The sequence below is a fragment of the Pogona vitticeps genome, chromosome 6, assembly GCF_051106095.1.
Source record: "Pogona vitticeps strain Pit_001003342236 chromosome 6, PviZW2.1, whole genome shotgun sequence".
Lineage (NCBI taxonomy): Eukaryota > Metazoa > Chordata > Lepidosauria > Squamata > Agamidae > Pogona > Pogona vitticeps.
This window is the reverse complement of record NC_135788.1, coordinates 111,512,491-111,528,049: the sequence shown is the minus strand read 5'-3', so window position 1 is coordinate 111,528,049 and position 15,559 is coordinate 111,512,491. Positions and strand designations below refer to the sequence as shown.

Genomic DNA, 15,559 nt, shown 5'->3' with positions numbered 1-15,559 from the left:
AATTACTACACAAAATCATCTACTATGATACAACTTGTACAAATAAATGTCACATAAAAACTGTATAAATCAATATATTTCATACAAAAGCTGTGTGTATAACTATGAGCTCTGTGTTTTTGAAAAAGAACATGTGTGACAAGTCTGTCCCAATACTCTCAGGGTGTTCTAAGACTCTTTCCACCACAATGTTTGACCTCTAGCAAGAGAACCATGGGGTGGCATCTTATCTTTAGGACCACAGCCTGTGACCCTGGAATCTTGGCCTATAATGCCACATGTATGGGGGCTACTAGGGAGGGGAAGTATAGGGAAGGGCAGAACACATCCTAGGCAGGCCGAAATCCCCAGGTTCAAACTGTGGCATCTTCAATTAAAGCAACGACTGTGAATGTGTGTGACTCTCCAGAATAGTGTTGGAGTGCAGCTGCCATCAGCCCTCGCTACTGAAGAACTACAGTATGAGTCTGCCATCTGTGACTAAATTACTGGATTTTTCCGTGTATAAGACGCCCCCATGTATAAGACAACCCCCAATTTTCTAACCCAAAAGTAAGAAATCTAAGAGGGACTTAGCAAGTGTAGGGGGAAAGGGATCAAAGCCCTGCAGGATCACTTTGATCCCTGCTTTCCCCTCTACTTGTTTTTTTTTCTGTCCTCAGCTTACTTTCGTGTATAAGACTACCCTCAATTTTTATTCTAAAGATTTTAGACAAAAGTATAGTCTTATACATGGAAAAATATGGTAATCAGGTAACTGGTGATGTGAAAGATCTGTACTCACTCCATGCATAACTATCACAAATCACATCAGCTTTGGGGAGTGTGAGAAAACTCTTGGGTAGGTCTGCTTCCATTTACCTACCCCTGTCTGATTTAGCTGTGGATTTCTCTCCTTATTGTTGTTATGTACTCTCAAATTGCCTCCGATTTATGGTGGTCCTATGCATGAGTGGACCTCCAAAATGCCCTGCATCAACAGCCTGCTCAGCTCTTGCAAACGCAATACAATGTCTTCCTTTATTGAGTCAATCAATGTCATATTTGGTCGTCTTATCCTGTTGCCTTCAACATTTCCCAGCATTATTGTCTTTTCCAGCGTGCTCTTACTAATAACAAAAATAATAGCAACATTTTGGATAACTTTACCCCCCCACACACACACAAATTCAGAAGGGAAGGTTGTGCACTTAGTTTAGAGAAATTAGGTTACCAGTTATACCCTATCTTTGGAAGGAGCCAGAGAAAGCAATCCTGCCTCATAAGCTTTTGTTTTCCAGATGTTGACATTTCAGCCTGACCATCTTTTGTGACCAGCCTGGTGAATACTTCCTTGCTCTTCTTCTTATGTGCCATCAAGTCACCTCCAACGGATGTCAATCTCCAAAATGCCCTGCCCTCAACAGCCCTGCTCAGCTCCCTGTACATGGTGCAGTGGTTAAATTCCTGTAATGCAGCCAAAACTTTGCTCACAACCCAGGGTTCAATCCCAGATAGCCCTCTCGAGGTTGACTCAGCATTCTATCCTTCTGAGGTTGGTAAAATGAGTACCCAGCTTGCGCACGGGGGGGGGGATGTGTAGCCTGCATAATTAATTTGTAAACCACCCAGAGAGAGTTTAAAGCGCTATGGGACAGTATATAAGCAGCGCGCTTTGCTTTGCTTTTGCTTTGCTGTAAACTCAAGGCTGTGGCTTCCTTTCAGCAGCCAATCCATCTCGTATTTAGTCTTCCTCTTTTCCTGCTGCCTTTCACCTTTCCGAGCATTATAGCTTTTTTCAGAGAATTCTGCCTTCTCATGAGATGTGCAAAGTAAGACAGCCACTACTTCAACGTATTTGCCTTCAGAGAGATAGTTCAGGTTTCATTTGATTTAGGACCCTCACCCTCTTTCTGGCAGTCCAGCTCATTTCAAATGAATCTTTTTTTCCTGTCAATTTTCTTCACTGTTCAGCCTTCACACCCATACGTGGTGTTTGAAAATACAGTACAAGAGGGTGGCCGATCTTGGTCGTGGTCTCCAGTGACACGTCCTGACACTTTTATGCTCTTTTGTGATTTCTTTCATTGCTGCCTTTCCGAATCTCAGTCTTTTTGTCCGCATTCTCCGTTTGGCTTGATGACTGAAGGTATACAAAATTTCTAACTATTTCAGTTTTTTCATTATCGATGGAAAAAGCTGTGCAGTTTTCGGTGGTCGTGATTTTATTTTCTTCCGACTGCACTCCTACGGGACTCGAACGTTAGCTTCCATTTGTGACATTTTAGTAAAAGGATCAGCCCCCCCCCCTTGCCTTCGGGTGACGTGAATATCCTTCTGCCCCTTTAAAGCTCCCCACAGTTGCCACTGGTGAACCTCTCTACCTCTTCCTCCCCCTTCTGCTGGCGGATCCAGAATGCTGTCTGGCTTCAGGTTGCGTCCGGCAGAGGAACCGTATTGGCTCTTTCCGTTTATGGAACATGAGGTGCGCCAATGAGAAACCTCCTTTCTCCCTCCCTAGCCAACCAGCTCTTTCCGTCCTCCTCTTCCTCGCTAATTCCCCGCCCACTAGAGCTGTAAAGAGGTCAGCGGGCGCTCAGATGCAGGAAATGGGATGATCGCGGCTCGGCTGTGCTTGGCTTCCTGCATCTTTGTTGCTTCCGACGTTCCTCCTGCAGAGTCCGTATCCTGAGCTTTGCTTCTTTGTTCTCCTCGTCCCAGTTCTGCATTGCCTGATGGAGGGTCAACATGTAATGGCTCAAGTCCATATCCAGACCCCAATATCGTCTTCCTCGTCGTCTTCCTCAGTGGCTGGGGAAGAATCCAGGAAGCTGCAGAATCCAGTACGAGCTGCGGCCCGAGAAAGAATGGCGGGAGGCCGTCTGCTGGACAGTCATAGCTTGGATGGGATAAGCCAGGTTTACGGGACATCCAAGGCTCAGGAAGGAAGGAGGGCTACAATCTCAAGCGCCTTGGAGTTGGAAGGGACCGTGAGCCATGATGGGGATTTGACGCACTTTGTGGCCAACAACCTGCAGATCAAGATCAAGATGAGCTCCCGGGGCAGTCTGGATAACACTGAGCCCACCACCTCCTCATCGGTGTCATCACAATTGTCTATTAGAGGGAAAATTGCAGATATACCATCCATAGACCCCCAGGTAGTTCAAGACCTGGAAAGGCTCACTAGAGACGTGGCACAAAAAGTGGACCAGATGCTGAGAGTCTTGAACAGTGCCATCCAGAACATGACAGCTCTCAGCGTGGGATACATCCAGACTTACCGAGATGCAGTGGACAGTTTGGGTGAATCAGTGGACATGAGCATCAAAGGGATGTACACTCTGATGGCAAGATGTGAGGAGCTGGACCGCTCCATGCAGCCTGTTCACACCCTTGCTAAACAGATCCGGGAGATTAAGAGGACACTGGAGATCTTTGAGGCACTTTGCAAGTAGTGCAATGGTTTCACACAGTGGTGGGAAGAAAAATGGGGTGGACACTTGATGTACAGTGATTCATACTCTAAAAGGGAACATTTATGTGTGGTTTTTCTTGCACTATAATAAATGAATTATGACAGTGTTTCTCAAACTTTATAAAATCTAGCCCCTTCTACATTTACTAGATGTTTCTCTGTTTATCCAGTCTGGACATCTTAACGGCCCAGTTTATGCAACCCTTGACTGCTTCCTTCCCTATCTATATAAAAAAGATTCCTACATCCATCTGTGTATCTCATCCTCCCCTCCATAAAATATTATATACTTTCTATGTTGTACGTATTTCCTCTTCTGGTGCCACATTCCTTTTCAGTCTCAGGTGGTTCAAAAGACTTGCAATCCCACTTCTCTGAACCACCAACACTTTGGGAAAGCAAACTGGACTCTTTGTGGAACAGTTATCAATAAATTATGTATTTTTTATCTACTAAAAATTGCAAATGATAGGCTTTATATGTTATTGCTGTTTCATAGTGATTGAGAAGCTACAGTATTTCCAAAAATTGTGGCCCAAAATTCATTGCATAGAGGATTATTTCTTTCTCATATACAGTATACATATATGGTAGTACAGGAGTACATCTCTGAGAAATTACAGAATATATGTTTCTGCCTGATTTAGCCTCATCGTGTTCAATTAGACAAGACTCTCTGGGGTATGGTTATGATTTAAATAGTTGTGAGCTCTAATACTTCTTCACTGCAGTTACTTCTTAACATGCTCTTAGGGTTTCCTCAAGGTTCATCTCTATAAGCTTCCCAAATGAAAATACAGTAGAAATGAAAATAATATCCCACTATGCCTTAAATACAGGGACAAGTGTACTACAGATGTTTCATACACCATAAATATGGAGCAGTTGTAGTAGCAGAAACTGAAAGAAGTGCAATGCAAGACACCTGGCATTTTTAACAGGTCAGATTTCAAAGAGACTGCTGTGAAAATACACAATCATTTCAGCATCTGAACTATCAGAATAGGTCATCTTGGCTGTCAAAGGGGCGGAAATGGCTTGATTCATTCAGCCTTTTGGACTACTCAGATGTGAAACTGCATAGTGTCGAGGCACATACCACATTTCACCCAGCCTTTGAGAGAGCATACAGATAAAGCAAGCCTCAAATGGTACCCATCTCAAGTTATATTTAGCAAAGACATGATTAAAAAAAAGGAACTGGATTCACCAAGAGCAGATATTGCTGCCAACGAGCTGAAGAACTGCCATCTGTACACATTATCTTAAACAATTTATTGTGTCCCCAAGTTATATCAGCAGTAATGGCAGTTTAATGTATAAACTGCTTTTTTCATTCATGACACCCAATTTTTAAATGTATACAGTATTTAATTTTCAGCTAAGATTGTCCCCTAAAACAGCTTACAACTATTAAACTCCCTCACAAATTGATACAGGATAAGAAGTTAATGATATATATGTGGTGTGCAGAATGGGAAAAGTAGTAGTAACGTTTGTAGCTTCTATTTCTAGTTTCTGGTTCCTAATGGTAATGAAGAGTTGCTTGCACTGAGTTGTTTTACCATAGTTTCCCATTCTATTTATTTAACTGGATTGTTCAAATTTAATCAAATACTGTATATCATTGTTTTATTTACAGGGTGGGGAGAGGCACTGCAATGTAGCATTTGATAGGCCTTGGTAGGATACAAGAAGCTTACATTACTGGAAATTACTATAAGGAGCATCTAAACTGTTAATACAGTATACTGTTCCATCATGTGCCTGCTTGGTGCAACAACCTTGCTGGGTAACAAGAACTTCCATCTGTAAACAGTACAGATGATCTGAGTCGGTGGAACACATTGTTACTTTCTTTGACTGAGGAGCATCAGACCACTTTCCTACTGTTCCATGACTACTCTGTTGTCATTCTTTTGGCACAGTGTATCATGATTCCAAAAGGAAACAATATCCCACAGACTGAAAACATTCAATATACTTTCTAATTCCCAAGAAAAGAGATGCTGAAAAGTACAGCATCTAATGGACTATTACTTTAATTTCCCATGCAAGCGAAGTGTTGCAAGAAAGGCTTTTACCTTATGTGAAGCAATAAATGCCTGATGTTCAGGCTGGATGAAAGGAGGAGGGCACTAAGATCAAATTGAAAATATCTGCTAGCTACTAGTGCACACCAAAATTTCAGAAGAAAGTCTATGCTTTACAGCTAAGTCTTTGACTGTGAGTATCATTAGAAACTATTGTTCTGAAATAAATTAGTGTACCTCAGCATTGGATTGTCCTGATGCATAACCTTTATTGCGAAAAATAAGCTACCATTATCATGTTTCCCCGAAAATAAGACAGGGTCTTATATTAATTTTGCACCAAAAATACATTAGGACTTATTTTCAGGGGCTGTTTTATTATTATTTTTTCATGTACAACAATCTACATGTATTCAAATACAGTCATGTCATCTTCTGGTTGCTGCACAAGGGTGGAGGGTGGGGTTTTACTTAACTGGAGCTTACTTTGGGGGTAGGACTTAGATTACGAGCATCCTGAAAAATCATACTAGGGCTTATTTTCAGTTTAGGGCTTACAGTATTTTCAGAGAAACAGGGTAGGAGAGAATATGTCAGATAAGGGCACATATGTCAGATAAGAGCACATTTTATCCCCTTATCTGTTCAATCGTGCGCAGAACATATCATACAGAAAGCCCAAATAGATGAAGGAGGAGTGAAAATTGGTGGAAGAAACATCAATCATTTCAGACATGTAGATCATCTTACTGGGAGAAAGCAGCAGTGACTGAAAAGACTGATACAGTGAAAGTGAAAGAAGACAATGCCAAAGCAGGACTGCAGTTAACATGAAGACCAAAATCATGACTACAGAATAACTACACAACTTTAATGTTGACAACTAATTGATTGAAATACTGATTTTGTATACCTTGGTTCAATCATCAATTCAAATTGAGACTGCAGCCAAGGTAATGAGGAGGAGGCTGAGATATGGAAGGGTAGTAATGAAGAAATTAGAAAAGACAATCAAGGGTAAAGATGCGACTGGAGACCAAGACCATGATCACCGATACTCTTGTATTCCCAGTCACTATGTACGGGTGTGAAAGCGGGACAGTAAAGAAAGCTCAAAGGAGAAAATTTTATTAATTTTAAATATGGTGCTGGAGGAGAGAATTGCAGACACTCTGGACTGCCAGAAAGATAAACAAGTGGGCACAAGATCAAAAGAAGCCTGAACTGATGAAACTGAGGCTGACATGCTTTGGGCACATAATGTAAAGTTTCTCTAGAAAAGACAATAATGCTGGGAAAAGATGAAGGCAGCAGGAAAAGAGGAAGACCAAATACGAGATGAATTGGCTCCCTAAAGGAAGCCACAGGGTGCTGTTTACAGGAGCTGTGAGACACTGTCGCGGACAGGACATATTGGAAACGTCTCATTCATAGGGTCGCCATAAGCTGGAGGCAACTTGACAGCACAGCACACAACAACAATGGTGGTTGCACAATTTAAGTTTCGCAGTAGGATGAACTGTCATTGGGTGATACTGTAACTCCTAATAGCCACAAAGCAGATCATATCCCTGCATATATCATCACCTATTTTGCTAAATGAGGAACAGATTAATGCTGAACACTGGAAGGCACATATTAAAAAAATTTTCACCAACCTCTTGACTTCATCCTTAAACACACATATTCACAGCAATGAATTAGAGTAGACGTGGCTAAATCTCTCAAAATTTCAGGAGTATGTGCCTGCCTGGGTTACAACAGAGTCGGGTACTGCTAAACTAAATAGAGAGCATGTACAGGGTAAGATTTACTTCAAAGTAAGCATGTGTAGGTTATGATCAGTATGGTACAAATTGGCTCAGTTTCTCCAGGTTTGGCATGAACTCCTCTCAATTATATTGCAGGTTTAGTTATCGCTACAAAGCTATCGTTGCCGGTGTATCTGGGTAGGGCTATACAGTATTCCCGGAGTCTATTCTGACTCCAGGTGCTTAGCTGCACAAGGTGTGAGGTCATAATAAGCAGGAGTGAGTAGTCCCATCTTTGTTGCGTCCCGTTCACTTGGCACAGGAGCGCCCTGGGGCTTGGATGGTTAGAGAGCCGGCTGTCCGTCTGGCCACCTGCCTCGCTCTAGGGAAGCCCAATTGCCCAGGGCAGGACGGGGCAGGCAGGGTGTTCGAGGCTTAAGCTCCGACGCCGTCCGATCGGAGAGCAGACAAGCCTCTGAGCGCTGGTGGAGTGGAGTGACAGCATTCAAGAGGCAGCCGTCCCGACCGACCGAAGCCCCCACGATGGGGAGGAGGCGAGCGGTAACCAAAACCTGGGGATGCAGTGGATGGAAGTGTTCGTGGCACTCTGTGCTCCTGGCAGCCTGGATCCTCAGCTCTTGCTTCCTTCCGAGCCAAGCTTTCAGGAGATTTGTCACGATCGTCGCTGATCCTGCAAAGCCAACCGCAGGAGGGAATGTCACCTTAATTCCCCAAGGGGCCATGAATGATTCTGTTAGCTGCCGTTGGTATCGAGGGGCTGCTGCGGATGCGCACATCATCCTCATCGAGTACGGGCCTCCATACAACACGAGAACACCAGGAGCGGTCTACAGTAACCGGGAGAAGATTCAGCGGCCGGTCTGTTCCCTTCACGTGACAAACCTAAACCATGACGACTCGACCACCTTTTTCGTGACATTAGATAAACCTGGATCAGTGGAAACAGGGAGCGTGAACCTTGAACTCGTAGGATTATCGGGCCGTGGCGGCTGGAGTGGTGGCCTCTCCAACGGCGTCATTGCTGGCATCACCGTCGCTTGCCTGCTGGTCCTCCTTGCCTTTGGGGGTATGCTGTATTTTCAGAACACCAACACTTCCCATTAGAGATCATCGCCACGAGTCCTCCACAGGCACACACATCTCACGCGGGACACTCCACCTTTGGACAACAACATGTACTACTATGCAATAAAAAGCTTCCGCTCTGTGAGCTCCCTAGGTGAATGCCTCTTACTCCCCTCTCCTCTGCTTCCCTTGGCCCGCACGATTTGCGGGGGAAGAAGGCGAAGTGGCTGGAACAACCTTCGGAAGCACACGATTCACATTTAATCAGTTCCGCTTGATTAAATACCATAATTAGTGTAGGAGGGGGCAAAGGGAGGTGGGAGAGACATTTGGCAGTCAGTGGTTGCCTTTTTTTCGGTTTGAAAGTCAGACATCAGGTGCAGCAAGCCAGGTTTGAACAAATGCGACTGGCTAAAGACTCTTGATATTACATTTGATTCCTAAATTCAGACTTGGCGGGAGGGGGGGTTTCCTTTTACATCCCGTGCTTTGCTTTTGTGGTGGCGTGCGAGTCACAGTTTCACACTGCTGATCACGAGAAAGTGTGTTGTAGCAGTTTGGGTCATTTTGACACCTTGGGCTGAGACCTGCAGAAGCCCAAGTTCTGTCGTTGGGTGACATGCTTGGATAACGGGAACTTCCTTCTGTGAACAGTGCCGATTACCTGATCAGGTGGAACACTCTCACTTCCTCTCCCTGTGACTCATGAAATATTGTCTGATGTGCAGCAGATACATTCCATTCTGTTCTACGACTACGGTACTCCATTGTCCTTTTTTTGGTTCAGTTTATGGTGGATCCGCAGTTCGTCTTCCGTAATACAGTAGGTTGAACAGTGATAGGATGATAAAGAGGATAGCTGAGGATAGTTACAGTGTATATACCGTATCCCTGCCCTTCACCTATTTTGTAAAGGGAGGAGAAGCAAATTGGTGCCAGGCCCTGCAGGGTACATAATCAAAATTCCTTTGCGGATCTCTTAGCTGAGACCCTAAATGCATTTATTCACCGCCGTGAACCAAAGTGGGTGTACCTAGCTCTTCCTCGCAAAAGGTCACGAGTACGCACATGCTCTGGTCACGACACAGACAAGAGACTAAATAGCAAGCTGAATTGTACAAGGTGGGATATACTTCCAAGTAAGCACGTGTAGATGTTGTGGTTATGACCAGGGTGGTTTATCATGGAGCTATGTGTCGGGAGACTATTCTATCTCCAGGTGCTTAGCTGCCCAAGTGTGAGGTCATAATAAGCAAGAGTGAGTAGCCCCATCTTTGCTGGGTCCCGTTCACTTGGCACAGGAGCGCCCTGGGGCTTGGATGGTAGGCGAGCCGGCGGTCCGTCTGGCCACCTGCCTCGCTCTAGGGAAGCCCAATTGCCTAGGGCAGGACGCTGGTGGGTGGAGTGACAGCTGGTGGAGCGGAGTGACAGCATCCAAGCGGCAGCCATCCCGACCGACCGAAGCCCCACGATGGGGAGGAGGCAAGCGGAAACCAAAACCTGGGGATGCAGTGGATGGAAGTGTTCGTGGCACTCTGTGCTCATGGCAGCCTCGGTCCTCAGCTCTTGCTTCCTTCTGAGTGAAGCCGGCGATAAAGTCCTTACGATCGTCGCTGATCCTGAAAAGCCCAAAGAAGGGGGGAACGTCACCCTAATTCCCCAAGGGGGCATGCAGGACTATATAGTCTGCCGTTGGTATCGAGACCGTGCTTCTGATCTAAACGTAATCCTTGTTGACTACGGAGCTCTAGGGAGAAGACCGGGACCTTTATTCACTAATCGGGAGAGCGCTCTGCTCCCACTCTGTTCCCTTCACATGACGAACTTAACAACAAATGACTCGGCAACTTACCTCATCAGACTGGAAAAAGCCCAGGGAGCGGACACAGGGAGCGTGGTCATTGAGGTCATGGGAGAACCCCCAGCCCGTGGCGTCGCGAGTGGTGGCCTCTCCAAGGGTGCAACTGCGGGCATCGTCGTAGGTTGCTTGGTGGTCGTCATGGTCATTGCGGGTGCTTTATATTTCCGCAGCACCCGGTTTTCACACTAGCCAACAGCTCTTCTCAGCTACTCACTCATACAGGACACTCCGCCTTTGCACAAGGGCAGGAGTTTTATTTACTGGACAATAAAAAGTTTCAGCTCTCTGGGCTATTTAGCGCGTCGCCTCTTATGACCCGTCTCTGCTTCTACTGCCCTGCATGATTTGTAGTGAAGGCGTGGCTAATCGTATGAAGCACACGATTCAGTCAGTTTCTCTTGGATAAATGCCTATAATGAGCATATAATGAGGTGATATATTTGACAGTCAATAGTTGTCTGTTTTGGTTTGAAAGTCAGAAATTAGCTGCAGCAAACCAGCTTTGAACAATTGTGGATGACTTGTTAAATATTCTTTGGCATTCATCTGACTCAGAAATCCAGACCTGAGTAAGAAAGATTTATTTCTTGTACTGGTCTTTATTTTTGCGATGGTCTGCATGTCTCTTTTTTCCTTTCACTCACACTATACTTTTATTGTTTTTCTGCTCATAGGTAGACTTACATAAAAAACGGTTAAAATTATGAATGACACCCTGACAACAGATATGTCCCTCTAACAGCTCCCTACCAAGATTGACTAATGCCAGATAACATACAAAGAATTGTTATAATTGTATTTTTATATCTGTTATTTGATGTGTTTTTATCTATGTAAGCCTCCCCGAGTAGACGGTGTCGGGGGGGGGGGGCTGTAAAATAGAATAAATAAAATAAAATAAATAAAGGCAGCTTCTGAATCTTCTAACTTGGAACATACCAGGATGGAGGAATAAATTGGCTGACTCTGATTTTATACAGTATCTACAATCTTACAACATAATTTGCCTATGAAAAACCTGGGTCCTGGAGACAGATACTTTAGGTTTGCAGGATTATAGAACATGGTAATTCCCAGCCCAAAAAAACTTCAGTCCTGGGCTGAGGTCTCGCTATTGTGGTTTCCTCCACAATGGGCTTGAAGGGAACTGATATAAATGAATTAAACTAGGTATTGGCAAATTCTAATAATCCAAGGCTGTAATCTGGGCCCTTGATCTGCATCAACATTTATCTTCCACCAAAAACAACTGATTCTGGCACAGAGGTCTGAGCCAAATTGGAGGACCTTTTAGAGACACTATTCTCTGAGTACAGTATTTTAATAATATTTTTATAATTTGTGGTGATTTTAATGCTAGAATAGGAAATAGCTTTTCTATGATGAAAAAAGCTTTTGGCATGGAGCTCGGAGAAGATACAAATATTTCCTGAACTTCCCATGACAAGGCAATCAATAAGTATGGTCACTTCCTCTTTATAAATTTTATTTTATAAGTCTAAATGGCATTTACCTAAATACTGTATCTCAAATGGCTATTACACTTTTTAACTGATAAGGGTGCCAGTGTGGTAGACATATTGTAGGATCCTCTTCCAGGCTCCCATATGTAGATTTTCTAACAATTGATGACAGGCCAGAAAGTGACCATTTCCCTCTCAGAGTGTTCTTAAGGCTCCAACAAAGTAAAGCAGGGGTATTAACAGATCACAAAATCCCAGGTCATATATCAAGCGAAAAAAGGCTTAAATGGTCTATAAAAATGATGCTAACATAAGGCAAATGTTGAGCTCTAATAAACTCCAAGAGTTACGGCAACATGCTTTCCTTGGGACTCAGAACATTTGGAAAGTCTATCAGGACATAATTCTTGCACTCAAACCACATCTGACTATCATACACCCAGTAAGAATGTTGGAAGTTCAATGGTCTTGGTTTGATAGGGAATGTAAGGCCAAGAAAAAAAAAAGTTGTTCAGAGCAACAAGACAGATTAAATCGATTGGGACTGATGAAGCCACAACTCTCCTGCAACACCTTTGGAGGGAATATACTTTCTTAGAGGGAAAATAAGGCTTATTATGTTGCTAATTGGAAATCTCTGGGCCAGGCCCTCATTGAGGGTAGTATCCATACTAGAGACATCACCTTGCCGACAAAGATACGATAGTCAAAGCTATGTTTTTTTCCAGTAGTGATGTATGGAAGTGAGAGCTGGACCATCAAGAAGGCTGACTGCCAAAGAATTGATGCTTTTGAATTATGGTGCTGGAGGAGAGTCTTGTGAGTCGACTGCAAAGAGAACAAACCTATCCATTCTGAAGGAAATCAACTCTGAGTGCTCACGGGAAGGACAGATCCTGAAGCTGAGGCTCCAATATTTTGGCCATCTCATGAGAAGAGAAGACTCCATGGAAAAGACCCTGATGTTGGGAAAGTGTGAATGCAAGAGGAGAACGGGATGAAAGAGGACAAGATGGTTGGACAGCGTCAACGAAGCTAACAACATGAATTTTACCCAACTCTGGGAGGCAGTGGAAGACAGGAGGGCCTGGTGTGCTCTGATCTATGGGGTTCCCAAAGAGTCGGACACGACTTATGACTAAACAACAACAACATCCATACTAACTCCATACACATGATTCCCTCTAATCTCCCTGAATGGTCACCTGTTTGTAGAAACCTCGGACTTGATTCTAACTCTTCAGAAAGGCAAGGCTCCCGGGGAAGAGATGATCCCTGCTGAGGTCTTTGCTATTGACATTGCGTGCTGATCCCCTATTCTAGCCAGTCTATTCACCTATATTAACAATACAGGAAACCTAACTACTGTACAGGGTGGCAAAACCGTATTGTGGTGCCAATTTTTAAGAAAGACCTGCTAGAACCCAGCAATTTTAGACCTAGCAGTCTTCTTAATGTGGCCTACAAACTTTATGCTAGATATCTCTTTAATAGGCTTCTGTGCTCATTGCAGACTCCGTCCTCAGCTCTTGCTTCCTTCTGAGTCAAGCCGCCAGGAAATTCCTTACGGTTGTCTCTGATCCTGAAACAACCATAGAAGGGGGGAACGTCACCTTAATTCCCCAAGGAGGCATGGACAACTCTCTAACCTGCCGTTGGTACCGAAGTCAACAAGGATGATGTTTGCATCAGCAGCATACATCATCCTTGTTGACTTCAGACCTCCAATCAACGGGAGAAGAAATGCGCGGTCTTGCCGAGCATTGCAGAGACCGGGCCGTCTTGGAGAAGATGGAGGACAAGGAAAACCAGCACCCATGTACACAGGCATCCACCTGCAGTACGCTCTAAAACAAATGCTGTGTTCCAGCAACCTTTGCGGCCTTTCAGACCCAGGAGGCCTAAGGGCATGTCGAAGCATGCTCTACGGCCCTCCCATTTCTAGCCATGCCCCGCCAACCTCTCCCCATTGGCCTACAGGACCACTGGGATGGCACTGCCCTTCGGGAGCCAATCCTCAAACACTGCTGAGGTCACGGGGGATCCCCAACTCTAGGAAAGCCCCCTATAGGTCCACGGTGACCTCAAACAGCCCTTACGTCACCCCCTCAACCCAAGCCTTCCAGAGGCAGTGGCCTGGGTCCATTCTTGCCCCGGAAGCCCCGCCCCGTCCTCCGGAAGGGGCCTGGGTCGATCCTTGACCCGTAAGGCCCACCTTAAAGAGTGGGGGACCTGTCAAAATGGCTGTTTGATGAAGGCTACCCTGTTATACTACTGTGTGCAGCTCGCTGGCTGCTCAAGGATGGTTGTATGAGAAAAGAGTGGGCGATGGCACAGAAGTCACCTTACAGTAAACACGATTTTTGTGCCCCTGAAAAATAAGATTTATTGGAAGATACTTAGACTAATTTTGCTGGAAAGTTTTGTGATACAGAAGAATAAATTACAGCCTCTTTATACAAAACCGGGTTGTAAGAGAAAACATGAGAAATCATAGCACCGCTGAGCTCCAGCCATTGTTTTATGAGGAGAAAGAGCAACAGACGGTCTCCCTGCAAGTTCCAGTACACAAGCCCAGCAAAGGTATTTGGGGCTCTGAGACTTAAACTTCCACAAATACTTCCCTCTCTCTGGAACGAAAAATAGCGCGAGAATTACAGTTAGTACGGTATCTAAAAGTCTGCCGTCCTCAAATGACACTCAAAATCTGCTGCCTCAGGCAACTAACTGCCTCGCTCTGCCTAATGAAAAACGGCATGGATTGCCTCATGGTAAATCGTGTCTGTCTTTTCAAATTCAGCACAGGAGTTGGGGAGTAAATGCTCTGGCTTAATTTTAGGCAAAACGGATTGTTGTAAACTCCAAAGCTCGGCAGTAGCACCCTCCACCTACAATCTTCCAGTGGGCGGGAAAGAATGAAGCTCTGGCTTGAGCCTCAGCGGGTATTTATAGAACTACCTGAAAAGGGGCGGAGCTAGTTGGGCGGGAAGGGCTTCCCACTTGACGGTTAGAAGGTTCGGTAACGTGAGGCGAGAAACTATGAGTCCTATGTGAGGTGGTGAAACGACACCTCGTTTGTTCCCTTTTTTCCCCTACCCTCAACGTCTTGGTTCAAGTTCAAGTTCAAACGTCAGCCAACACGCAACTAAATTCTTGACCTTCTTTCCCTACATTCATACACAACACAACATCCTTTTTATAGTTTCCAAAAGTACAGCCTCGTCATTCCGGTGCAGTAAAGACGGTCCCGTAGCAGGTTGCAGTTGAACATGTGTGTTATTGCATGTGTTTTCATGAACGGTAGACCTCATTTCATCCTACGTAAAAGTATTATCCATATAAAAGTATTATCCACACATACATACTGTACAATCATTAAATATATTGAAATGAGAAAGTTTTGTGGTAACTTAAAGAGGAACACTTAAATTACAGCATAAACTTCAGGAAATGATTGCTTCAGCACATGCATAAATTTAGCGTGCTTGTATATGTTTATGTGTACATATACACATACATATGTATGTATACACATACACACATACATGTGTATATATGCACATATATACACCTCCACACATATACGTGGGTACACACACACACATTAGTAGGCTATAATTCCTTGAAGTTCTTGTAGTAATATGCGTTTGTTAATCTCTAAATTACCACAAGATTCTTTCTCATTTCAATATATTTAATGATTATGATGGTAATTGTTAATACTACTCTTAGTGTAATACAACAATCTACAAAGAGAACAAGAAAGCTGAAATAGATATATTTCAATGAGCAAGAAAGATTATGACTGGAGGGGCTGGTGGCTGAGGACGTTGTGTTCATGGGTTATGCGTAAAAAGATACAGTATATAAGAAGGCACAAACTGATACAAAAATAAGATTAGCTGAAG

General features: G+C 44.1%; 2 protein-coding genes across 2 annotated transcripts in view; both read left to right on the top strand.

Annotated features, from left to right (window-relative positions):
• The window catches only part of LOC110090084 (uncharacterized), a 32,774-nt gene that overhangs the window by 10,989 nt on the left and 6,226 nt on the right, over window positions 1-15,559 (top strand). The gene's annotated exons all lie outside the window — the stretch shown is intronic.
• On the top strand, window positions 1,635-3,916 carry BORCS6 (BLOC-1 related complex subunit 6). The gene has a single exon (XM_020813557.3). It carries the CDS (start codon window positions 2,715-2,717, stop codon window positions 3,435-3,437), a length of 723 nt encoding a protein of 240 aa, XP_020669216.3. The 5' UTR covers window positions 1,635-2,714; the 3' UTR covers window positions 3,438-3,916.

What these genes read in the sequence shown, in the direction of transcription:
- BORCS6 (XM_020813557.3), top strand. Translation starts at nt 2,715, where the DNA reads ATGGAGGGTCAACATGTAATGGCTCAAGTCCATATCCAGACCCCAATA.